Below are 26,461 nucleotides of genomic sequence, written 5' to 3' on the forward strand. Positions count from 1 at the left end.
GTTGCTCGGCCCACATACTTTAATTACTTTTAGTAACGTTTTCAAGGTTTCAGAAAGACTTCTGAATGTTTTCCCACACTTGACCGAGGGTTGGTCATTGATTTTGATTTGCTAACTGTACCAGGACTGCAGGCAGTGAGGGAGAAGTAGCTGCATTGGTGGTCTTAGCTTTGGGCTGTCAGATCACTTCAGCTGGCACTCACACTCTCCCCTCTTCCTGGTTCTCTTTCAGTCATCAAGGAAGTTTTTTCCCATCACGTTCTTCGGCTCCATCACCTGGATCGCAGTATTCTCTTACTTGATGGTCTGGTGGGCACATCAGGTAAGACCTTGAGAGTGACACACATCTTCCTGGCTTTTCTCTTGGTTGCCAAGTGGCTAATCTGTGTGTTTGCTTTCTGAAACTGTCGCAACGTATTGCATCTAACAAATTACCTATTCCAGGACTAAAGGAATTTACTCCACTTAACTTGCCCTCGTCTCCTGGGCTTTTCCTGTAATGTGGAGTCAAATCGGCATAGCCTCAGACAGCCATGTGGAAGAAGGGCAAGTCTCTCTGCTTCTTGCCCTCTGCAGCCTGAAACCAGGCCACCCCAGGCCTGGAGGAATGTCAGGGTGTTGCCTGGCTCAGCAGCACTTACTTTCTCTTGGGCAGGCACTCACCTCATGTTCTCATCAAACTCGCTCTTAGGAAAAGACCTAGAGACAAAATGGTCTCTTCCTTGAGCCTCCATTTACAAAAATGATGACGTATTTCACTTTTACTATTTTAATTCAATACCAGTCATAATGCCCATCACCAGAATAAACTCTCAAGAATTGTTTGTTTGACACATGAATGGAAAAATGAGGTGCAAAGGTCTTACATTCTCAAAGATAGTAAAGGTTACCTTTATTGACTGAATGTGTGCTACATGCCAGGTAATTCACATCCCTTTGTCCTTGTACATGGGTATAAATTCTGTAGGGGAGGTACTATTATTATCCACAGTTTACAGATAAAGAGTTAAGCTTAGAGCTAATAAAAAAAAAAAATGCCCAGGATCATATGGGTAGTAAAAAGCAGGACTGAGATTCTAACCCAGGACTCTGCAGCTCCAAAACTCATGCTTTTAATCTCTATTATCAACTACATAAATTGTATGTAATTTATAATAGACACAAATTGCCCAATTGTATTCTTTGTCTAATATACCCTTAAAATTATTATACTTCTTAACAGAAATAAAGAACAGCAATTTGAAATAAGAAAATATACACCAAGAACATACATGGATAGAGATCTCAACAAATGCTGCTGGAATGATTGGATTTCTATGTGCCAAAATAAAAGAACTGAGACCTTTACCACCTGTGATACTCAAAAATTAACTCAAAATGCCCGATAGTTCTAAAATGTAAGAGCTAACGCTAAAATACATCTAGAAGAAAACAGAAAATCCACGTGACCACATGATAGGCAAAAGGTTCTATGATATAAAACAGAAGCATGATCCATAAAAGAAAAACTTGATTAATTAGATGTCATCAAAATTAAAACTTCCGCTCTTCAAAAAACACCATTTAAAAAATGAAAAGACAGGGAATTCCCTGGTGGTCCAGCGGTTAGGACTCTGCACTCTCACTGCCGAGGGCCCAGGTTCAGTCCCTGGTTGGGGAACTAAGATCCCACAAGCCACAAGGTGTGGTCAAAAAAAAAAAAAAAATGAAAAGATAAACCAGACAGAGAAAATATTTGCAAATCATATCTCTCTGATAAAGCATTTCTATTCAGGATATATGAAAATCTCTTAAAGCTCAATAATAGAAAGGCAAGCGTCTACAAGCATCTTAATGTTTAAGACAGACAAAAGATTTGAATAGATATTTCACCAAGGAAGGTATACAAATGGCTAATAAGCACAAGAAGAGATATTCAACATCATTATTCATTAGAGAATGCAAATTAAAGCCACAATGAGATACCACGTCACACTCACTTGGATGGATATAATCAAAAAGAAAATAACAAGAGAGGATGTATACAAATCGGAACCGTTATATATTTCTGGTAAGGATGTAAAATAGTGCAGCTACTTTTTAAACAGTTTGGCAGTTCCATAAAATGTTAAGCATAGAGTTACCTACGATGCAGTGATTCCACTACCTATATACCCAAGAGAAATGAAAACATCTGCACAATTTATACACAAATGTTCACAGTAGCATTATTCATAATTGCCAAAAAGTAGAAACAATCCAGATGTCCATCAACTTGTATGGGTAAATAAAATGTGGTATATCCACACAACGGAATATTATTCTACAATAAAAATGAATGAAATACTGATACATGCTACAGTGTGAATGAACCGCTTAAATATTATGCTAAGTGAAGACAGCCAGTCACAAGAGATCACTTGTTGGATGGTTCCATTTACATGATATGTGAATAATAGGCAAATCTATAGAGGCAGAAAGTAGGTGACAGTTGCCTAGGGTTCGGGAGGTTGGAGGAAATGGGAAGTGACTGCTAACGGGTATGGAGTTTCTTCTTGGAATGATGAAAAATTGAACTTAAATTATGGTGATGGTCACACAACTCTATAAATATACTAAAAAAACCACTGAATCATATACTTTAAGTGGGTGACTTTTAGGGTGTGTGACTTATATCTCAATAAAGTTGTTTATAAGTAAACATAAGATACCACTTCACAACCATTAGATTGACTACAACCAAAAAGACAGACACTAGCATTTGTTGATGAGGATGTGGAGAAACAGCACTGCATATATTGGTCAAAATTCACAGAACAGTATGCTTTTTTTAAAGGGTGAATTTTACTGTATGGAAATTACACCTTGATTTTTTTAGGAAGAATGTATGGCACCACTGACAAAATCCACTGGAAATATTGGCTGATAAACCAAGTATTATTCCTATAAGATATTTTATATTATTCCTATCACAGTTATTTTACTGACATTTGACTTCAGATTACTCTTCCTTAATATTTCCAAAAATCTTTGGCTCCGTGAAGTTCTGTTTGCCCCAAAGTCATTATTTTCTACATTCATTGAGAGATGTTTGCTACCAATACCCGGCAGAAATCATTGCAGAAGGTAAGCTGCTTCTCAGCCTCAAGATCTTCAGGCTAAAAGGACTGTTTGCCATTTGTGGCATATATAATGGCCTTTCCTAATAGTCATTTTTATTCTTCCATGTACTGATAAAGGAAAAAAAGTGATTTTTTTCATTTACTGGAATATATTGTTTTCTAGATATTTCTCTTTAGTCACCCTAGAGAACACTATCCTGCAGGCTTCCATCTTTTTCGTTACTTTTTAATGATTATCTTAATTCCACAATCTTGTTTCCTTCTCAGTCTTTTGTAGAAAAATATAAACCCAATGCCTGGAACAATAATAATTACAACAACAACAACAAAAAACCCAGAAATATAAAGTGCGTAAAGAGAAGCCTTACTTGCCAATTTTTTGAATAAGTTTTTCTTTCTTTTCTCCAAAGAAATGCTTTTCTCTTTCAAAACATCCAGACAGTTGATCAAAATAGCAGATTCTGTTCCAAGTCTATAGCTCTAATTCTATCATTTGTACTTTTGACCTGTACAAGCTATAAAGATAACACATGCACCATTTAGTGCTCAACTATTTTGTTATCCACAGTTTTACCAATAATAAATACTATTTAGTACAAATATTGGGCTACTGTTTGGCCAAAAATAAATGCCCTTCATGTAAAACACTTGATATATACTTTCCTTTAGTTTGGGGGGCTTTTTGTTCTTGTTTTTACATCATGAATCTTCATCTTAGTGAATTTCATGGGTGATGAAAACCTGTGATTAAAATCTGTCCCACATCTAGTTAATGAGATGTTCATTCTAGGTTACCGCTAAGAGTCAGATACAATCTCCTGTCTCGTTTAGCCAATAGGACATTTTGCAGATCCTCGTTAAACCACAGCAAGGAACTGCGTCGTGGACCATTGGAGCAGCACTGCATATGGATTCCATTCTTTGTTTCTGTTAGAAAACAAAGGAATTCCCCCAAGAGACTGCTGATGTCCTTTCTAGCTTAAACTCCTCTGATGCTCCCCAATTTGATCAGAGTGCTGTCCTATCATGCACCCATCACCTTGCCACTGACTCACCAAAAGCCCCCTTCAGTGAAATGGACTCAAAATGAGCTTCTGAAGACTAGTTCTCCTTCCGTGAAAGTGTTTCTAGAGCCGCCCAGAGTCATCAGGGGTTTGATATACAGTGGAAATTCATGATTCATGTGATTTTCCACATTGTAGACCTGCTAAACCAGCTTCTGTCCCTGCTGCTGGACCCCTGAGGGTTGCCCTCTGCTGTGTTGGAGAGGGGGAGGAGTAGTGTCTGAGTTATCACAGCTGATTGGTATCGAACATTTTCTTTCTGCCTGACACTAGTTGCTATTTGCTTTATATGCATCATCACATATAATCATCCCAACAACTCTGAAGGTGGATATTATTATCCCCATTTTACATATGAGAAAACCTGAGACTCAGGGAAGTTGGCCACTGTGACCAAGGAGTGGCAGGCTGGGATGTGCACCCAGAGCTTTTTGTACCCCATGCCAGCACTCTTAACCACACCACCATTAACACCTCTCTTCGATTTCTGCATTTTTCTGTCAATAGCGGCATTCAAACTCCAGATACAATTGGTTCTGTAAATAATCACTGCTTTAAAACTCCCTCGAAGATTTTAAATTATTAAGAATATATTAGATAGTTTGGAACTTATTGAGGACGACAATCATTTAGTCAGCATCTTCACAGTCTGAAAATGTTTCATTCCAAATGTAACAAAAAAATGTCATCAGGGAGAATATTTTGCTCAAATAGGGCACTCTTGTACAAAACTCGTATTTAACTTTTTCTAGGAGAGTAAGTGAAAATCATGCCAGTGAAATCACCTAAGTATGTAGATTGATTTGTTTATTCAGCAAATAGGTATTGAGAGACTACTATATACCAGGCTATGTTCTGCCTATTAGGGAGACCGTAGTGATCAAGGTCATGACCCTGCTCATGTAGATGTCACTTTCTAATGGGGAGCAGTGAATCTGCACCATGAAGACAGGTAAACTAGTTCAGCTCACCAGGCTCTAGAGCAGGCATGAGCATCAAAATAAAAATAGCTCCCAACTATGCTTTTAAGCTAGTGGGAACCAGGCTATTGCTTTTAAATCAAAAGAGAGATTTAGAAATAGGTTTATTCTAGAAATAGACCCACAGACATAGAAAACAAACTTATGGTTACCAAAGGGGAAATGGGGAGAGGGGTCAATTAGGAGTTTGGGATTAATATAAACACACTACTATGTATAAAATAGGTAACCAACAATGACCTGCTGTATAGCACAGGGAACTATACTCAATATTTTGTAGTAACCTGTAAGTGAAAAGAATTGGACTATATATATATATATATATATATGTATACACATATATATATAACTGAACACTTGAAACTAACTTTGCTGTAAACCTGAAGCTAACACATTATAAATCAACTATACTTCAATTTAAAAAAAAGAAATAAGTTTTATTCCCCCCAAATCCTTTATTCTTACATGCTACTTTGGCCCGTTAAATTTTTTCAAAAAATGCTGGCCGTCATTAGGTAGGAAACCAAATTGAAAGCATTGTCTTAAAGGTTTTCAGAACTGCAGCTCGCCAACCCCAGAAAATACATAAAGCTTTTAAAAGAAAAACAACAAGACAAACAAGTTGCTCAAGAGAGTGGAGGAGCTTATATCGAAGGCTAGACCAACTATCCAAAATAGAAGTCATCAGTCTTAAAAGGCAAAGACCGAACGAATATAATAAACATCCCCTGTCACTTTTCAGTGATGACATACCATTTACAAAGGGCTTTTCCATAAATTACAATTTAGTGCTGACAACTACTGTGTAAGATAAGTATTACCATCCCCACTTCATGGATCAGAAAAAGAGGATAAAGATACAAGTAACACAGCTGTGTGTTACAGATGAAAGTCGTTAAGAGACTCAATCCTAAGAGTTCTCATCACAAGGGAAAAAAAATTTCTATTTCTTTAATTATATATCTATATGAGACAACAGATATTCATTAAACTTATGTGATAATCATTTCATGATGAATGCAAGTCAAATCATCATGCTGTACACCTTCAGCTTATGCAGTGCTAAATGTCAATTATATCTCAATAAAACTGGAAGAAAAAAAGAAAAAGAAAGAAAGCAAGGATCAAAGACATTGCCCAACTGGTCCAGTTAGCAATATATCAAGTACTTAAACGTCAGAGCCGGACATTAGACCAGGGTCCTCTGATTCCCTAACTGTTGCTTTCTCCGTGGCTGCCTTGCTGATTTACAATCCTGTGTTACAAAAACCCAAAACACCCAAAATCAAGTTTTCTGTGAAAATGGTAGAGTCTAAAAGGGTTTAAGAGTGGGTTATAGACACTAGGAGATGTTAAGGAAAAATGGGGACACTGGGTGTCAATTCTTCATCTTCGATGACAAATCCACTACAGGATCTGGTGCCATTGTCAGGCACTGGCCCCTGGAGCCCACGGCCAATTAGCATTTATAACTCTGATGTTCTGCTTGCCCTGCCTGGTCTTAATAAAAACCATATAGAGGCTGCACTCTCGTCTTCTATAGCTCTTTTTCAAGATTATCTATTTAATCCTCATGTGAACATTCCTGATCTCTCGGGTCTGAATATCATTAAAATATGAAGTCCTTTCCATCCACGATTGGGGCTTATTCCCTATTATTATCTCAACACTCAGCACAGCACAGAGTAAGAACTCATTGAAAGGGAGTTGCATTGAAATATTCATGGTTTTGATGGTTTTGGACTTCAGACACTCACATGTTTGTCCCTGTCATTGCTTTTAGGTTGGAGAGACAATTGGCATTAGTGAAGAGATTATGGGTCTGACCATCTTGGCTGCTGGGACCTCAATCCCTGATCTAATCACCAGTGTCATAGTGGCTCGGAAGGGGCTCGGGGACATGGCTGTGTCCAGCTCTGTTGGAAGCAACATTTTTGACATCACCGTAGGGTAAGTAGAGCTAGTTATAAAAAGGTACACATCAGCTACACCATGTCTTTGTCTTCTTAGGAGCTGTGAAGACATGACCAGAATCTCAGAGCCCAAAACCAACCAACACCAAAATAAAGTAAAGACTGGTAGTACCATTCAATGTCATGAAGAATAAATTATCCCTAAACAGGCGGAAACATATACTGTCATACAGACGGGGTGTTGTAGGAAATACTTTAAGAGAATTTCACTGATAAAACGGCATTGGCTATATGTCATGAATATTCAACATTCATATGTGACTGAGATACTCTGGTAGTTTCACTGTATTTTTTTCCATGTTCTAATTCTAATTAAAGTCCCCACCAGCCTCAGATGAGATTTGGACTGGAAAGCAGACAGAAACAAACATAGGCCCAGAAAAAATATCCCATCTCCTTCCTTGGAAAATGCTGGCAGGTTTGACATCATTTCTTTGTGCTGGTGAAGATATTCTAGGTTTTTTGAGTCAGAAGATGAGATCTGTTCTTACAGTTAAACAAACTGAAGTTCTCAATATGAATAATCTCAAGCGGATCTGATTGGGGAGGGATGCTGTTATCTCTGTCATTTCATTTAACATATCCAAAGTAAAAGTAGTCTGATAAATAACATGGAAGGACAGCCCCCTGAGAAAGTAAAACATGGGATATTATCCTTACGTTCCCGGAAGAATTGGGCTTTTGGCTCTTGAGTTTGGAAAACCACTAAAATGGATCTACTTTCTCATTGAACATCTTAAACATTGTTCTTTTATCCTTTCTATTACCTAATATATACAATAATATTTTTATTCAGTATCTACCACATGCACTGTACATACATTTTTATCTATTTAAGCCACACAACCATCCTATGAGGTATGAGGTATGTATTTTTATCCCCATTTTTCAGATAAGGAAACTGACGGCACAAAGTTTACACAACCAGTAATGAGATAGCTGGGATTTGAACAGAGTCAGTGCTCTCAACTCCAGCATTATCTGTGCATAAAACCCTGCTCTGAGCTTCCACTGTCTGTACCACCTTTGAGTTCCAAAGATGCCCTCTCCTAGCATTCTTTCTTCCTTTGCTGGCATCTCTCCCTCCTTGTCTGTCTGGAAAACTCCACTTTACCCTACAAGTGTCAACTCAAATCCTGGCTTTTCTGATTCCTTTAAGCCTGGCCTGGGGGCTTGTGCTCATGTATACTCTCTGAATATCTGTATCTCACACTCTTGTCATGGTTGTGTGCATCAGTCTGTCTGCTATACTGAACTCCCCAAGAACAAGAACTCCCAAAGCCTAATACACTGCCTAATGCATGGCAGTGGCTTGGCAAATGTTTGTAGAGTGAATGGATGAATGGATGGATGAGTGAATGCCTGAAAAGATGTATTTTAAAGGAAGGACATCCCTAATATAAACAGTGTTCCTCAGTTCCACTGCCCACACATTTAGAGTAGTTTTCTTGGTCAATATCTTGTATAAATAGAAAGAAAATATTCTGTAGCACAAAAAAGAGAAAATCCTACAGGTTGGGAAAAATTACAAGTTTTTTTTAACAACTTTTATTGAGATATAATTGACATACAATAAACTGCATACAGAGTGTACAATTTGATTTTTCTTCTTATTAGTAATGTATATATGGCAATCCCAATCTCCCAATTCATCCCACCCCAAACCTGCCCCCCACCTTGGTGTCCATATGTTTGTTCTCTACATCTGTGTCTCTATTTCTGCCTTGCAAACTGGTTGATCTGTACCATTTTTCTAGATTCCATATATATGTGTTAACGTACAATATTTGTTTTTCTCTTTCTGACTTACTTTACTCTCTATGACAGTCTCTGGGTCCATCCATGTCTCTACAAATGTCCCAATTTCATTCCTTTTTATGGCTGAGTAATATTCCATTGTATATATGTACCACATCCTTTTTATCCATTCATCTGTTGATGGACATTTAGGTTGCTTCCATGACCTGGCTATTGTAAATAGTGCTGCAGTGAACATTGGGGTGCATGTGTCTTTTTGAATTATGGTTTTCTGTGGGTATATGTCCAGTAGTAGAATTGCTGGGTCATATGATAATTCCATTTTTAGTTTTTTAAGGAACCTCCATACTGTTCTCCATAGTGGCTGTATCAATTTACATTCCCACAAACAGTGCAAGAGGGTACCCTTTTCTCCACACCCTCTCCAGCATTTATTGTTTGTAGATTTTCTGATGATGCCCAACCTAACCAGTGTGAGGTGATACCTCATTGTTGTTTTGATTTGCATTTCTCTAATAATTAGTGATGTTGAAGAGCTTTTCATGTGCCTCTTAGCCATCTGTATCTCTTCTTTGGAGAAATGCCTATTCAAGTGTTCTATAAGACATAGTTGTCATGGTTTTGAGAAATATTCTAGTGAATTGCAAGATGCTTTTTGTTCATTGCTCTTAAATTTTATTTATCTTGTAACTTAAATGCAACCTAAATGAACGTTTAAAGAAAATCACTCCTAATCCTACTACCCAAAAACACTTAACTTTTGCGTGTTTTTCTCCTAATGTTTTGCAAAGTTTTCTTAGTGAATACCAAGAAAACTTAGTATTTGTTTTGCCCCGTTGGAGGGCATTTATTTTTCCATTTTAAAGCCATTTATGCCTAGCAAAGAATAGGCATCTCTTAGTAAATTAGTAAATCAATCATTTTTCTACATTTCTTCATAGCTCTCATAATTAACATCCTATAACTTCAAAATATTCCATCTTGTTGCTTTCAGTTTAACTATTACCCTTTAGCAGGACCTTTGTATTGTTTCAGTTTTCTGATATCATGGGTGTTTTATGAACATCTTTATGCAGAAACACCTCTTTTAATTATTTTATTAGGATAAATTTCTTCAAGAGATATTGATGGATTGAAGATTATACATATTTCAATGGCTATTGATGTAGTATATTTTTCCAAAAGGCCTTTGCCAAGAGTTTATGCCAATTTACAAAGTTATTAGCAATATATTGAGTGTGACAGTTTCTTCATAGTCTTGCTAGCATTTTCTTCTTAGTTGTTGGGATTAATACATACTCAAGGTAAAGGATTTAGAAAATACATATAAAGCATAAACATATATATAAAGCATAATACAAACCAACATATAAGCATATTTACAGTATAAATACTAACCAACATCTCTTTTTTAATTCATTATTGAAGTTAGTTTGCTATTTTTATGTGTATCCTTTTTAAATATAGAATCATATCATGAGCGTTTGCCTGTATCATTATAAGTTTATGATTTTTAATAGCTACATAACATTACATTGCCTTAATACTTTGCTGTTTAACTAGCTGCCTATTATTAGAGATTAGGGTGTCCCTGATTTTTCACTACTCAAAATAACACTGAAATGATCATCTTTCTGAAAACAATTGCCTCTGCCTTTCGAATTATTCCTTGTGCTTGATCCCTGACAATAGAATTGATCAGTCAAAAGGTATTAAACATGTCGTACTCCCCCCAAAGGATTTTTAGCTATTTGTAGTGCTGTCAACCACATCTTCACCAGAATTGGGGGTGTGTGTGTGTGTGCGCGCGCCCGTGTGTTTGCTATTCTCTGTCTCCATGTAAAAAAATAACTTGGCCATTTTCACCACTAACTTCTATACCTTTTGTCTATTTATCGTTTCCTCCTGTCACCCTGTACAGATCCTCCAAACCACCTCTTTAGGGGTGAGAGTAGTACTTTCATCTCAACAAGGAAGGAAACAACAACAAAAAATATTTCAAATCAAATTCAGAAATCACCTGCAGCAGTCATGCCTTTGATCTTATTCAACCTTAGAACAAATTCTCTGTTACCCCCAATTCAGTCAGGAAATAGATAAAAGGTTTTTAAAGTTCACCTGACTTCCTTACATGATCTCCTGGGCCAACGAGGCCCGAGTCCTAGTGAGCCTAACAGGACACTCGTTTCCGATCGCAGATTCCCAGAAGCTCGCGTTCCCGCACGTGCCTTCCTCGGCGTGCCTGACCGCGCCCGTCTACCCCGCTTCTCCCCTCACAGGCTCCCGCTGCCCTGGCTCCTGTACACCGTCATCCACAGGTTCCAGCCCGTGGCCGTCAGCAGCAACGGCCTCTTCTGCGCCATCGTCCTCCTCTTCATCATGCTGCTCTTCGTCCTCCTCTCCATCGCCCTCTGCAAGTGGCGGATGAACAAAGTGCTGGGCTTCATCATGTTCGGCCTCTACTTTGTGTTCCTCGTGGTCAGCGTCCTCCTGGAAGACAGAATCCTCGTGTGCCCTGTCTCCATCTAGCAGGAAAAGCCATATCTTGAGCCAACAGCATAGACGGTCCCTCCCCGCTCTGGGTAGTAAGCTCCTTGACCTGCGGAGAAAAGGCAGCTGGCACGCAGCCCCGGGCATTTCAAGTGTCCCTCCTTCGCGGATTTGACAAGGGATGGATTCACGCTGGCCCCACCCATTTCACGGGCTGCTCCCACCCTTGGCTCCTGCAACGGCTCCATGAAAGAGACAAAGAGATCCCAGCTTTGGGGACTTCTCTCCCTGCACCGCTGACAGGTACTCCTCGCTGGTCAGAGGTACATTCGTTGTACTGATGCAAACAATGACAGAGGCGACGTATATACATATAAAATATACATATTATATATAGATGCACATGAACACACCCCCACCTGTTCCTGTATTATACCTCTCCTTCCGCACCTGTAGAGTAGTACATACCTGTATACAAACAAAGAAAAATTATATATATATAAACTCATATATATATAAATAAAACTACATCTTTTCAGGGATAGCTCTAGTATATTTCTAGTACCTGTTTGAAGAGGGGCATCAACCTTCAGTCTGAGCTTTACCTCTTAAGTGCAAGAGGTGAGCTAAAAGGGTCATTGCTATGACCTTCAGCCTACCTTGAACAAACTGGGATTCTGCCTGGTCTGGTGGATGTTTTAGGAAAATAGGTTGCAGGAGGGAGGGCAGGGTGGAGAGGGCCTGTAGGGGCCCTGAAATGAGCCCTCCAAGACATTCCCACAAGCCAAACAAGGAAGACCATCTGCCCACCCCAACTTGGGTACACTGTCTGAAACTCACAGGGTTATTTAGACATTCAGAGGTAAAACCCAGGCTGGATGGATACTGGTTTGGGGCAGGGGGAGGTGACCAGGGTTGGGTTTGGGGTTTGTTTGTTTTTTTTTATATTGCCCCAGCATGCAAGTAGAAAATATGATTGCAAACCAAATTAGTGCTCTTCTAGAACAGCAAGACTATATAAACTGAACCTATATTGTTCCAATGCATGTCCCATTATCATCAGAAGAAGGGGGCAAGTTTAGCCATGATGGTCATTTAGACATATTTTGATGCTAAGGGCTCATATATAATCAAAATGCCTGCCAAGAGAGCCATCTCTAAGAAATACCATCTAAGGAATACCATCCACTAGAGGCGCTCAGTGGGACTTGCCCCCTAAGGGTGTGGTTCTTTAAAGCATATTCCAGTGCGGTCATAAAGGACTTCAGTGGGTGAAGAACAAAATCATTGTTCCTCCAACCAGTAGAACTAGATTGACTCTGATCAGTACTGCTTGAATCGAGGCAGCTTCGAGATGTTTGGAAAGGCGTTTGTTCATTAGGAGGGTTTCTGGGTCCTGTGTCTAGTGATGCCAGGACCAGGATTTGGTTAAAGCCCGTGCACCCTGGTGTCTCTCCTGCCAACAGGACCCCATCTGGGTCGCTCTCTAGTTCACAGAGCACACTGCAGACTATGCTCAACAGCTTTTTTACACTGGCTTCAAGCCAGTCACTCCAAGATTCTGATTTCCAGAGGATTCATGGGATATCTTCATTTCATTCACTCAGTTCCCCTAAGTTTGATTTGACACTTTGTATGATTTTTTAGGTCAATGTCAATAGAAAATAAAACCAGCAGGAAAAAAAAAAAAGGTGGACTAAATTAGTGAAAAATATGGAGTTTTTCATTTCCCCAAATCATGCTTCCTTATAATCAGGTGACAAATAGAGGACGGCTCATTATTCTGTAGCCACCCTGCATCTAATTTGGCACACACCACGTCTGGGGAACTACACCACGCTGTTCTTCTCTCCAGTCTGTTGTGTCACTGATGCTGCTGAAATTTCGCAGTGTGCACGTCCTTCCCAACACACGGAGACAGGATGCTGAACTCACAACTGAATAAAGATCAAGCTCAGCATTCCTTCCACAAAACCTCGGCTGACTCCACAGTGCGTGGCAGTGGCAGGCAGTGCCATCGCTGCTCTTCCCAGTGGAGCCCCCCAGGGGGGCAAGAAGCCAAGAGGGCTGTCACCAAGGAGGCCAGCTCCCCAGTCTCTCCAGCTTTGCAGATCGGGTGTTCAGTTGTGTGAGAGAGACCCACATCTCCTTCATCAAGGGCAGGATTTTGTGCTGAGGGAAGAATTTGCGTTCCTTTGAGTGAAAGAGAAGGGATAAGTGAACACAGAGTTAAAAACTCTGATGGTTTTCCCTGTGCATTACTTGAAGGGGAGCAGCGTTGTTTATTGTGTGAATGTGTATGATTGACTGGTTTGCTGTGTGAAAGGTTTGAATAGGTGACTTTGACTCAGTTGCAGATGGACCATGTAGAACCAGAAAGGATGAGGGCGGTCCAGTGCAGCCCTGTTCCTATTCCAGCCCTTCCCCATGCTCACCCTGCCTCCTCACTCTTTCCTGGTCATTCCCAGCTCACGGTGAAGACTCATCCAAGCAGCCACAGAGCATTTGACTTGCCTGGGAGCTCGCTTCCTAGGGAGTGTTGTCAGTTATGAAAAGTTGCATCTGAGAAGACGCTGTTCCTGAGCCCAGCTCCCACCTCAAGGGTGCGCAGTGTTAGCTCACTGGCCGGTATGCAGGCATCTCCCCCTGCCCCTTGCTTTCCCCCTGTAAGGTGTCTGTGAGGTTGTGTGTTGGGCTTGGGTAAACCCAGAGAGAAGTGTATAGAATGCAACAGTGGATCTTTAAAAGCATTCGAATCATTAACATAATTATAAGAAAGAACTTTCCACAACATGGTTTTCTGAGTAGTTCATCTCTAGTGCCTGTGTAAATACATATATAAATATGTATCTTCATACCAAATCTATATGCACACACAATACCACTTATGTCATCACCCTCTGACCCAATTACATCCAGGATTCAAAAGCAGGGAGCACCAAAGTTTGCCTTAGTGAAGGAAAAGGAAAAATACGCACAGCAACAACCAAAGGGAACGTTTCCTCCTCATCTCATGAGGTTTGCTTTGCGCTCAAGTACATGCAGACACACACACAGGCGCCCTCCCTGTATATTTTCTCACCCCAAGAATATAGACTTACAGCCTTACAGAAATGGCCAGTCACATCCCTAATGCTGATGTAGAGGCAAAGAATGCACAATAGAAAAGTACAGGGGAAAACAATTTAGACTAGAGATACTCTCTTTGCTTTTCTGGAGCAGGGTATAAAATGTCAAAAATTCAAGAGCCAATCTCTTACTGTTCAATCTAAAATAAGCGAGCTGTACCCAAATGCTTCCCTTTACCTGCAGCGAACCAAGCAGGTCTTCCTTGCTGTCACCTCCCCTGTCACCCTAGGCAGCCTTGGGACAGGAGAACAACTTGGCTCACGCTGAGAATACCCACATATATAGAACCTTCTAAATTGCATCTGGGAAGGCCCACGCTGTGTCTAGCTGCCCTCTGAACCTGCTTAGATCCTGAAGAACTGAACTGGAGATGAGATGGTATTCATGCAGCTTCCCAGACCTGAGCTGAGCCAGGCAGTGGCAGATCAGGAAATCACAGTAATGTACAGAGACTAAGGGGGAGGGTTGTTTATCAGTTTGGCCGATGCAGCAGAATTTCCTAAAGCCTGGCCCAGAAGATTATAAAAAGAGGCAGGGACTGTTTCATATTCTGGAAAAATGCTTTGTAAGGCTTCTAACAGGTGTCAGCTGACAGGGGCCATTATAATTTATTTTCTAGGGAAGACGTGAATCAGGTGTTTGGAGGCCTTTCAGCAAAACACAGCTGCCTTGCTGATGAGACATTTGATAATATTAATGTACATCACTGCTGGGCAGGGAGAGTTGGCAAACTCCGCACCATTGCTCATGGCTCCTAAACTCCTCTGTGACAGGGATGAGCTTTCGGGGAGCCCCACCCCCACCCCCCTTAACAGAAAGCTGACCAGGGAAATGACAACAGATAGAGCTGCTGGCCAGATAGACAGCAGGAAAAGAGGGGACTGATGCTATACGCTCTGCTGAAATTGCTGGGTTGGAATATATGACAAGGGTCTGACAGCCCCTCTGAGTCTAAGCATTTCAGAAAACTGCAGTATGCTTTCTTCCCTACATCTACCAATACACACACACACACACACACACACACACACACACACACACAGGATTATAAGCATGCTGTGCTTCCTTGCACCTTGACAGATTTGTTACTCCAATAATTAAGTGGCTATATTATAATAGCAGCTCTGTTCCAGAACAAATAAAGGGAAACTTCTCAGGGTGATTTCTGGAAAAAATCAACTGTCTCCTGAATATTTTTAAGAGACGTAGCCTCAGCTCCTTTACTTCCCTCAGCAAGACTGTCTTCAATTAGTCAGTAAGGGCTTGTCCTGAAGAGAGAATTAGTGAAAAAATAAAGAATAAGAAAAGGGAAGAAAGGGGAAATTAATTTACTTTTACTAGGATTCCCAAGAAAGCAAGTGCCACGTTGATATATATCTCTATGTAGTTTTAGATAATCACAAATTTCAGGCTTTTTCGCCCAATTACAAAAGTCTGTATAGAGTCCCAGATAAAAATATGTTCCCCTCTCAAGAAGGCCTTGGGAAGAAAAGTAAGGGCCTCCACTCCACTGTCTATTTAAGGTTAGCTCCTTGCCTCTGTAGCTTTGTGTTTCGTTTTTTAAGCCCACAGCTTCCTATTCTTTGAAATACCTAGCCAACAAGGAAAGCAAGAAAGGCACCCTTAGAGCCAGCTGAACTCCATTACTTATCGTGAGATCATCGCACTCTTTTTTTCACTTTACTGGGAGCTTCAGAACGCCACAGGCTGCAGCACGGAAATCACAGGAGCATTTAGGCATCCGTAGAAAACACGGGTGCATTCGTGTTATGGAAGTAACACATGCTTCCACCCAGACGCTCCCAGTGTGCTCACTGCCGCCTTCCCTGCCTTCCTCACACACGGAGCATCGACCTTGCCCAGCACCACCTGATTTCCATCATGGTCTTTAGTGGCAGTTTTCTCTAAACAAAGTGAGAGGACGCTACCAAGGACCCACGGATCCACAAGTCAGCCAATTTTTTTAGAGAGAAAATTGAGCCTGTAATTATGACTGGATAGGCAGCTCTGTTCAAATTAGTGAACGAATATTGGGAAACGCTGTGGACCACCAAGTTATCTAAGGCAAAGCCCTTCCACTGAGTGACTGGCTGGCAGACTGCAAAAACCTCGAAGAATTTTTTTAAAACAGAAAGACCTAAGTATGAAAGAGCGCCATGGAATTTGCGTTGAGTTTGCCAAAGGGTTAGTTCTGTTAAGAGAGCTTGTTCAACCTATCACCCTGATCCAGGGGACAGTCGTTTTGTAGGAGAAGGACCCTAGCATAGATGTTCCTGGTGTCACCTAGGTCCATCAGCCATTAACTTTAACAACCATCAGTGTCAGAAAAGTCTTCCTCCAGGTTCACCCCAGCCCCTCAAGGTGATGAGTTAACCTTTTTTTTTTTTTTTTTTTTTTTTTTTTTAATGTTTGGGAGAGAAGAGCTGCATCTGGGCAGTCTTCACTACTTACCCCTGACAGAGCTGGGAGTCACCCCTGTGTGACCCTTTATTTTCATCGAAAGTGTCTTTAGATTTTTATTTCTGAGTCTTTTTTCTAACCCTCAATAATTGTTAAGTTCTTCTTCACTAAGACGTTTAAAATGCATTTTGTTGCTCTGAAATCGTGGCACCTTCTGACTAATCATAACACAAGTATAAGGTCTGCATGGGACTGAACAACAGCCTTAGACCCAGAGTCCGCCCAGTTCCTGCACCCCTCTGCAGCCGTTATCTTTTAGAAAGTCACACTTCATCGCTGATTCACATTAATCTTGTGTTCCCTGGGACTTCCTGTGTCTTTCTCCAAGACATTCAGGTGAAGCCAGCACGTTTCTCAGCTTGCCCGGTGCATTTGGATGGGTGTGGATGGGTGTTGTTACCTACCATGAGCTCCTCTCCCTTGGGCCTTACTGAGTCCGTCTGTTTCCTTCTAATCCCACCTCCAATTTTCGAACCCAGTGCTTAATCCCCTTCTAGGTTCTCACCACTGACCTCCTTGCTTTACTTGTACTTGTCAAGTCTAATGAGCATTTTCTCCATCTCCGAATTAAGGTGAAGATTGAAAAATGCTAGGCCCACGCTCCCAACAACTTACATTTTGTGTCATTGACTACTCCTGGGGACAGAGGGGAAATCCCTCCTAATTGATACTAAAATGTGAGCAGAATTCACAACCACAAGAGAGTAGAGTCGCAGAAATACCTTAAGAGCACCAGTAGGCCTCGACTCAACCAGTACTAACAGGCATTTATCCTCCGGTGAAAAGTCTGAACACTGGGTGTGGCCTTGTCTTGAGTCCCTGGTGAGCTCAAAGCTCATGCAGTTCATCTGTGATGTCATAATCCCACAGTCACCAAGAACTCAGAATGGGGGACACACCGCTGGAGACCATTCAGAAACTCTGGACCTGCACTTACCTGCCTTGATTTACCAAAAGGAATTTATATTGTTGCTCTAAATAGGAAATGGGAGAAATGGTTGGACCACCTCTCATTACCCAGTATTGTAGCATGATTACTTCCTTGTGCAGTGGGTTGGATGGAAACTGTAAGATTACTGATTGGTGTCCTGGCCCAGGAAAATGGGCTAAGTTCACCAAAAGACTGCTTTGCATGTTCTTTTATAATATAGGATCTGGAAGTAACTAAGGCCTTGGGACTGACAGTTCTCGAAAAACGCTCAACTAATCAAAAGAAAATACTAATTTTTTAAATCATATCATCAAAAAAAAAGAATGAATGAATGAATGAAGTCTGAATCCCTGAATAAAATAACTTTAAGGATGTAATTACATGCATGAATTAAGGGTAGAAAACTCTTTGCCATTTAATTAAACAAATTTCCAGTTCTCATCAGCATAAAACTGAAGGACAATGGATGCCTTTTGGGTTTTTTAATTTTTTAATATTGCACTTTATAGTACTTCATAAGAGACAATTGTCTTAATTAAAGCCATAAAATACCAATAATACATATATTCAGGGCTTCTGAATATACTCAATCAATAAGCAGTCCATGAGTCATTCCTGTTTTGTATTGTTTGTTGTAAATTGGAGTTTATCTGTTCTATTTTTTAAGGCATACAATTATTGTTCTAGACAATCCTAATCTACTGATAAATTTTAGATGTGTACTTTAATAATACTCAAAATCAAAGAAATATTCATTTCACTAAAGCATTCTTCACTTTCAAAATAGCTTGTTAAATAGCAAGTTCCTTTAAATAGCAAGTTCTGATACTACATTGAAAGTATTTCCTTTTTTAAGTTATAGATTTACTATTTTTCAAGAATCCATTTGCTACAGACAGCAAGGTTCACCCATTTGGAGAGTGAAATGGATAATTAGCAAATATATACCTGGAAAATTTAAGGTTTGAGTGTCTATATAAATATAGAATGGGTCTAAGAAGTTCCCTTATAAAAGTGGCAAATAGAGATGTACAATTTATCAATAATTTATTATGCTTAAATTATAAACCTTCCTTGGGAAGACATGTAAAACAGAAGACTTCATAATGCATTGGGTTTTGTTTTGTTTTTTCCTTTTCTGCTAAACTACACAATTGGCCCAGTATGGTAAACTACTTACACACCCAGATGTCCCCACAACTAAAAACTTTGTTTCACTTCATCACAGTTTTTATATGATTTGAGTAAATGCTGAAAGAATGACTAAAAGACACAATAGCGTAGAAATATGTACCACCTGGTACCTAAATTATTGATATAGAGTAAATATATGTGTTAAATTGAACGACCCTATCAATGTTTAATTGGCTATTCACCCAAAGAAAGATTGTCTGGATCCAGAAGCCAATGATATTTCTGTTGGGGCTGTTTTGTGGTCTGAAGTGTTTCGCCAAAGTGCAGAGACTCTCCTTCTGGAGGAGGGAAACCCTATTTGCATATAATCCTGTTGAGCCCTGCACACAAAGTTCATATTTGCGCCCTGCATCTAGCCTGGATGTTTTTCTTCTGCTCCAGTTTGCAAAAAACTCCAGAAGCAACAGCTTCCCTCCCCAAGCAATCTGCAGTCTCAAAAGAGCCAGCAAAGATAAGAGTAGCAAAAACTACCTTTTTGGTTTAATGAAGTGGCTGCTAGCACTAAAGGAAAGATAAATTATACTTTTGTTCTTTGCATAGTGTTAGAACAGAGAACATGTCATCAACATTGACTCCAATATAGACATTTGCCCTAGAACTTGTAAACTGTCTTTTGGACAGGTTACATTACAAATACCAGAATGCCATTTTTGTAAAGGATCTTTTTAGGGATAGATGTTGTCTCATGCGTCCTCTGTTTGCCTCTATTTTAAAGAAGCATTTTAACCTCTATACCCCTACATGAATCCAGTTGATTGCACTTCCAAATTACTTTCGTCATTTTGTGTATGTTTTGTTTATTATGAGCAATTTTCGCTGGATGAGATGTATGGAGATTTTTGCGTCAGTTTATTCTCTGTGAATATGTCTGTACATAGAGTGAAAGCTGTATTTATTTGTACATAGGCTGTTTGGAATAATGTGTTTCTGTCACATGGACTTCACTCTAATAAAGGGCACTTCTTCACTGGGTTCATGTTACACTTTCCACATCTTTGTGCTTCTGCTACTGATAATCAACTCATAGAATATCTCACTTTATGTAACTAAGTCTCCTTGGTGTGAGAAGTAATAGTAATAAAATTATTGACTCGAAAGAAGTGTTGTTTTGCTCTTTTTCTGCCGGCATGGAGCCATGCGGAGGCGGCGGCTCGGGTGCTTACAAGATTCGGCTGCACCCATAACCCACCGCCGTGGCCGAGGAAGGCCTTGCTGCTGGAGTGTGATGGACGTTGATATGGCTCTGCAAGAGCTGCTGAAGACCGCCCTCATCCACGACGGCCTAGCACGTGGAATCTGCAAAGCTGCCGAAGCCTTAGACAAGCGCCAAGCCCATCGTTGTGTGCTTGCATCCAACGCTGAAGAGCGTATATATGTCAAGTTGGTGGAGGCCCGTTGTGCTGGGCACCAGATCAACCTGATTAAGGTTGATGACAACAAGAAACTCGGGGAACGGGTAGGCCTCTGTAAAACGGACAGAGAGGAAACACCCGGTAAAGTGGTTGGTTGCAGTTGTGTGGTGGTTTAGGACTATAGCAAAGAGTTTCAGGCCAAGGATGTCATGCAGGAGTACTTCAAATGCAAGAAATGATCAAACTAAAAAACTGGGTTCTTGTTCCTAAAAAAAAAGAAAAAGTTTTCATTTTGGAATAATCCTTACCTTCAGCTAATTGGGACCCTCAGGATCACAAGAAATTGACACAGTTGTGGAAGCTTCACTGCAGAGACTCAAAGGAGAAGAGGGCAAGCATCATAATGACCATTTATGAGGTGCTTACTAATGTCATTTGAGCTTTTAAATGTCTGAGGCAAACTTGTGCACTGAAAAGAAGAACAATTGGCTTTTCATTAAATATACTGAAGATTGTAAATTCAGAAGCCTAGTGTTCCCTAAGCCTTTAAATTCACCTTTGAAGTCTTGCATAAACCTATTTTTTAAAATATTTATTTATTTAGTTCTATTTATTTATTTATTGGCTGCATTGGGTCTTTGCTGGTGCATGCAGACTTTCTCTAGTTGCGGCGTATGGGAGCTACTCTTCGTTGTGGTGCATGGGCTTCTCATTGTGGTGGCTTCTCTTATTGCGGAGCACCAGCTCTAGGCGTGTGGGCTCAATAGTTGTGGCGCATGGGCTTAGTTGCTCTGAAGCATGTGGGATCTTCCCAGCCAAGAGATTGAACCCCATGTCCCCTGCATTGGCAGGTGGATTCTTAACCATTGTGCCACCAGGGAAGTCCCTAAACCTATTCGTTTTAGATAAAAATAAGAATTCACAGTCAGCTTTTCCTTTGATTACACTCAATTAACTGATAACTTGAAAAGATTAAATCCTAAATAACTAACCCAATTTATGAATTAAATCCCCTCAGGAACTTTTAAAATTTTACACATTAACATACCCGATTCGCTCAAACACTCCAAAAGCTTGACAGACTACAAACCTAAAAACTAAAATCTTCCTATGCACTTAAGCAATTCCTATTAATCTAATATATCGAACTTAAATGAAATATGATAAACCAGGCTATCCGAAACACTTAAATGCCATTTACAATCTTAATAAAAGTCTACTACACCTTTAAAATCAATACCATGAGTCTAGTGTAATAACACATTTCAAATTTTATCAGATTATCTAGTATGCCAGATTTACTTCAAACACTGTGAAATACACATACACACAAAATACCCCAAGGATAATAAAACTTATTCCTAAATCATACCAAAGTATTAATACTATGAATTTGATTTACTTTATTATCTGTATTTCTATAACGGCTTCCCAGGCTTGGAAAAGTCACCTCACTACTGAGCATCTCTGGCAGGATAAGATGGTGGAGCCTGAGTCACAATACCATTATTTATCAGTTAGAGAATTAACCTCATGACACGTGGTTCCTACAGACTACCAAAATGATTCTACTGGATCCAAAAGTAATCATGTCATAAAACTCAGGCTCTGAGTCAAATTCTGTCTCATGTCATGGAGGGTCCCTTTTGGTTGGAGTTTAATTTTGCAGTCCAATGGGCATCATTACCATTACTTTTTTTTTTAATCTCTTTCAAAGTTTTGCCTTCTCCTTTGAGTAGGTGAATCCTGCAGCCCCACCTGGGTCACAGCCAGTTTTTCTGTACCACTGGATTGTATTCCACTAATCTCTTTATTCCTTGATTGGATTCTTCATTCTGTTCACAATTTTCTTGTCCTGACAACAATTCCGAACATTTTATTAACAGCTGTGTGTCTACACTAATGCTAAATGCTTTGCATGCATCAATTCCATTTAATCCTCACAACAACTCAGAGTTGGATATCATTATTATCCCCATTTTACAGACAGAAATATAAGACCTCAAGTGGTTAAGCAACATTCGAAGACCACACATTAAATGTCAGAATTTTAAGTTGAAGCTGAGTCCTTCTGCTATCCAAATTTGAACTCTGTCATTTACTTTTTACCTTCCCCCATTAGCTACATAATTACCCCAAGTCTCAGGATTTACAGTGGAGCACACAGACCATTAGACAAGATGAGGACCCCAAAGTCAACCAAGTGCTTGGACTCTTTTCTTGGTTTTCCTAAAATACGTTTCTCAATAAAAGGTATATGCACACTAGCTGCATTTGATTGAGTGACCTTGTCTCCTCCATCATAGGATTTCTCAACCTTGGCATCATGGACATTTGGGGCTGGAAAATCATTTATTCGTGGCTGCTGTCCTGTGCATTGCAGAATATTTAATAGTATCACTGGCTTTTACCCATTAGGTACAAATTTCAACAGACAAGAAAATGTCTCCAGACATTGACAGATTACCCCAGGGGTTGGGATGGGGTGGAGCAAAGTTTCCTCAGGTTGAGAACTGCTACTCTTCTATCAAACAGAATTTAGTGCACTGCCTCCGGATGGCGGGGATTCAGCCAATGGCTGCCCTTTCAGTCCTCTCTCTGACCCTCTTTCTCTCTCTCTCTGACACACACACACACACACACACACACACACATACATACCACCTCCCACGCTTCTACCCCCACCTAAATGTAATAGTGAAGAGGTAAAACTTCAAGCAGGAATAACCTATTTGGCATTATTCCTCAAACGGTCTCTGTATGAACAGCAGACTACTGAAGCTTAGGCTTGGGACTTAGGCCCATTCCACACAGGTGGGCAGTTTACCGAATACAATTTGGGTTTTAGAGGTCTGCCTCTCTTGAGTCTCTGGGTCTCTCCCTAAGCAAAGCTTTGCTGACCTCTGAAGGAATTCCTGCAAGTCACAACCATGGAAATAGCACATCCCAATAGCCATGCTCCAACGTGACCTCTTTAATGAATGTTCATTGGTATTGTCCTGATAGCTGGATTTCTCCCTGGAGGAAGATTTAAGGTCTTTTCTCTGTCAGCACAGCTGATGGGCTGAGGGCACATGGCCAAGTTTAAGAAAAACTTGAATCCACACACCTCTCATTTCCCTTCCAACCAAAATGAATCTCAATTCTCAGAGATGAGGATCTATCAACTGCTTTATGTTTAGGGAAAAGGTACAAGGCATTTTGACACTGTGTTCAACTGAATGATGTTTAAAAACTCTGGGGTGTACCCTTGATGGTATTTTTGATCTATGTTTGAAAATGTAAATATTTTTATCAGAATTATATTAATACTGATTTCATTAATACTGATTTCATTATGCTGATTTCAGGCAATATTCATTAGGTTGATTAAAACTCTTGATCAGTTATCTATAGAAAACAATCTCTAACTTATCCTTTTTATTTTATTGAAATTTTCCAGGACACATTGCTTTCTATGTAAATTTTAAAATAGGAACTCAGTTCATCAATTGTTTAGTTTTTATATCCATATTAAAAATTTTTACCAGCCATAGGTGCTGTTAGGAATCGTCTCCATAATTTATACTGACCCCAGATTTTATTGGTACAATTTTACAGATCAAAAAGATTTGTTTTTCATCAATTTCTCATTCACAACTCTATAACAGATTGCACTCTTTGGAGGTTATGTTGCTAAAGAAAAAGCCGTAGTATGCCCTAGAATTGCTGTATTTTTCCAGAATGTCTTCCTCTTTTTCAGAGGACTGGTTTTGGGGTGGTTTTTTTTGGGGGGGGGAGGGGTTGGGGGCAGTTTGTCGCACAATGGGGCTTACAGAATCTTAGTTCCCCAACCAGGGATTGAACCACCCACACCCTCGGCAGTGAAAGCTCAGAGTCCTAACCACTGGATTGCCAGGGAATTCCCCAGAGGGCTGGTTTTTAAGTTTGGCCACAGTAAAGATTTATGGCAGTGAAAACACCTAATTTCCCACAGCACAGCAGCCCTGCTTGGGTTTGGTCTTGGCTTAGGGATTTTTTACCACTCACTCTCAATCTTTTGTAATGCCATTTTCTAAACTTATTTTTGAGTGTAGTCTCAGCTTAAAGTTTTGTAACACTAAAATCATCTGAGCTCCCTTATTTAAACAAAAATCAAAAAAATCTATTGTAGTATGCATTTGATTAACTTATAAAATGTTAAAGGAAAATATTTCAAATAAGCAATTTTTATTGTTTTCTCATGGTATAATTTGTAAAAATAAAAATAAATTACAAAAGAAAAAAATTCCCCTCTCAACCATTTATGTTAGCAATTGGCTTACAAACATCTGTATAATTAATGGTTCAAAAAAAAAAGGGAAAACTACTCCATAGTTATCACAAATGCATTGACAATTACACACAGAAGTCCTGACAGAAAGTGTGGTACGATCAGAATCCAGAACTGATGGAAAGACTGACCTTGGTCCACCTCTTCCTGTGCAGCTGTGTGCAAGTTACTCAATGACTCTGCACACCAGTTCCTTGTCTATGAAATACTACAACTGCATTACTCCCCCCCACCCCCACCATAAGTTATTGGAAAGAATGAGTTATGCCATAAAGTACCTGGCACATAGTGGGCACTATGAGCTCCCTCCTGCCCACCTCCTGTGACCTCGAACAAGTTATATAACCTAATATTCAGAAAATCTCTTCAATCGGTCGCTTATTGAGATGTCAGTATATTTTCTAAGCTTAAAGATTATAGGAATGCTGTCTGTCGCAGTATGCTTACACTACGCACATCAGGAAACCCATCCCTTCCTGGGATACCACTGCTCCCAGTCCCCCACCTACTTTCATCCAGCAGTGTGCCAGATAACCCGGGCATCTAAAAGCCTAGCCTGGTTAGAAACTGCATACAAAGACAGGTTCCATTTCCACCTAAGTGTCAGTCTCATCCAGGACGTGAAAACTTTTGAGGTGCACCAAGGATTCCCAAAACTTTTGGAGGCTTTGGTGATATATACCTACAAATAACACACTGAAATACTAAACCTCCTGGTCAATCTTGCCTCTAGGACCAGCTCATACATCAAACACATTCTGTATATTTCTGCAGGGACACACCTAAGACATTGCCAACCCAGTACTGGCAACACTTGGTAAATTATTCCACTCATGCTCCCTCAACCACAACAGACATCAACAATCAATCACAGACCCATTCCCCACTATACTTTCTCACCTGAGCATTCTAGGCAGCCACTACCAATCAGCCCCAGTGGCATGCAAGGGAAAATCGAATTGCCATGTTTAAGCCTAATCTATAAATGAGGAAATGAGGACTAAATCAGCAGTGTTACTTTCCTGAGGTCACACTGCTAAGCTGTAGAACTAGCTTTTAGGGCCTGGTTTTTGTTTTGTGTATAGTCTTTGCTGCAATAGCCCAAAAGCATCTGAGGTGTTTCACATGCTGCCATGGGTGTTTTATATACCCAGCCATGACACACAGCGTTGCAGGGTGGAGGGTTTGCCACTCACAAGCCAGAGTAGCTAGAGAACTATGATAAGAAGACATCTCGTGTAAAAGGCGTAAGTTAGGTCATTAGTTAGGTTATAGCCAGACAGTGAGTAAGAGCAACTTCTAATTAATCAGAATTGTGTAGGAAGAAAAGAAAGGCTTTTTGCTGCTGGGATTTAATAATGGAATTTCCAGTAAATAATAACAATCACCTCAGGGGAAAAAAATAATAAAGTTATGCCCAAATTTGGTCACAAAGCTGTTGGAAAGTATGCATACGGCTCTGATTGCTGCCAGCAGCTCACAACCCACGCCCTTGAAATGCAATCAGGTCAGGGAAGGTTGTACACATTCTAACTTTCCTGTCTCCTCTCAGGAGCTCACTCAAATGCACAATCCATCCCCATAGCAGTTCCACTGAACTTCAGGGGAAAAGGAAAAGTGTTCTCCACAGGAAAATAACGCTATTCATTCCCATTGGCCTGATTCAGGGATGGCCATTAGGAGAGTCTGGGAGGTAAGGGGAAGACCCTGTCCACAA

At 40.1% G+C, this 26,461-nt stretch overlaps 3 protein-coding genes across 5 annotated transcripts in view; 2 read left to right on the top strand and 1 right to left on the bottom strand.

The window, feature by feature from the left end:
- The window catches only part of SLC24A2 (solute carrier family 24 member 2), a 233,707-nt gene extending 221,992 nt beyond the window's left edge, over nucleotides 1–11,715 (top strand). Inside the window, exons 8-10 of one of the 3 annotated variants that reach the window (XM_057722749.1) lie at nucleotides 233–322; nucleotides 6,929–7,095; nucleotides 11,156–11,715. In XM_057722749.1, coding sequence (XP_057578732.1) covers nucleotides 233–322; nucleotides 6,929–7,095; nucleotides 11,156–11,405 — 507 coding nt within the window. In that variant the 3' untranslated portion in view covers nucleotides 11,406–11,715. The remainder of the gene's footprint in view (nucleotides 1–232; nucleotides 323–6,928; nucleotides 7,096–11,155) is intronic. The other 2 variants (XM_057722748.1, XM_057722750.1) reach the window with 2 other exon arrangements.
- The window catches only part of ACER2 (alkaline ceramidase 2), a 77,977-nt gene continuing 61,272 nt past the window's right edge, over nucleotides 9,757–26,461 (bottom strand). Inside the window, exon 6 of the mRNA XM_057722752.1 lies at nucleotides 9,757–11,834. Coding sequence (XP_057578735.1) covers nucleotides 11,684–11,834 — 151 coding nt within the window. The 3' untranslated portion in view covers nucleotides 9,757–11,683. The remainder of the gene's footprint in view (nucleotides 11,835–26,461) is intronic.
- On the top strand, nucleotides 20,306–20,608 carry LOC130845487 (40S ribosomal protein S12-like). Its single transcript, XM_057722757.1, has one exon. The coding sequence runs from the start codon at nucleotides 20,306–20,308 to the stop codon at nucleotides 20,606–20,608; it is 303 nt and encodes a 100-aa protein (XP_057578740.1).

Source organism: Hippopotamus amphibius, chromosome 2 (genome assembly GCF_030028045.1).
Source record: "Hippopotamus amphibius kiboko isolate mHipAmp2 chromosome 2, mHipAmp2.hap2, whole genome shotgun sequence".
NCBI lineage: Eukaryota > Metazoa > Chordata > Mammalia > Artiodactyla > Hippopotamidae > Hippopotamus > Hippopotamus amphibius.

Bases quoted from the DNA above. Each gene is read 5' to 3' on its own strand.
- LOC130845487 (XM_057722757.1), top strand. From the start codon at position 20,306: ATGGACGTTGATATGGCTCTGCAAGAGCTGCTGAAGACCGCCCTCATC.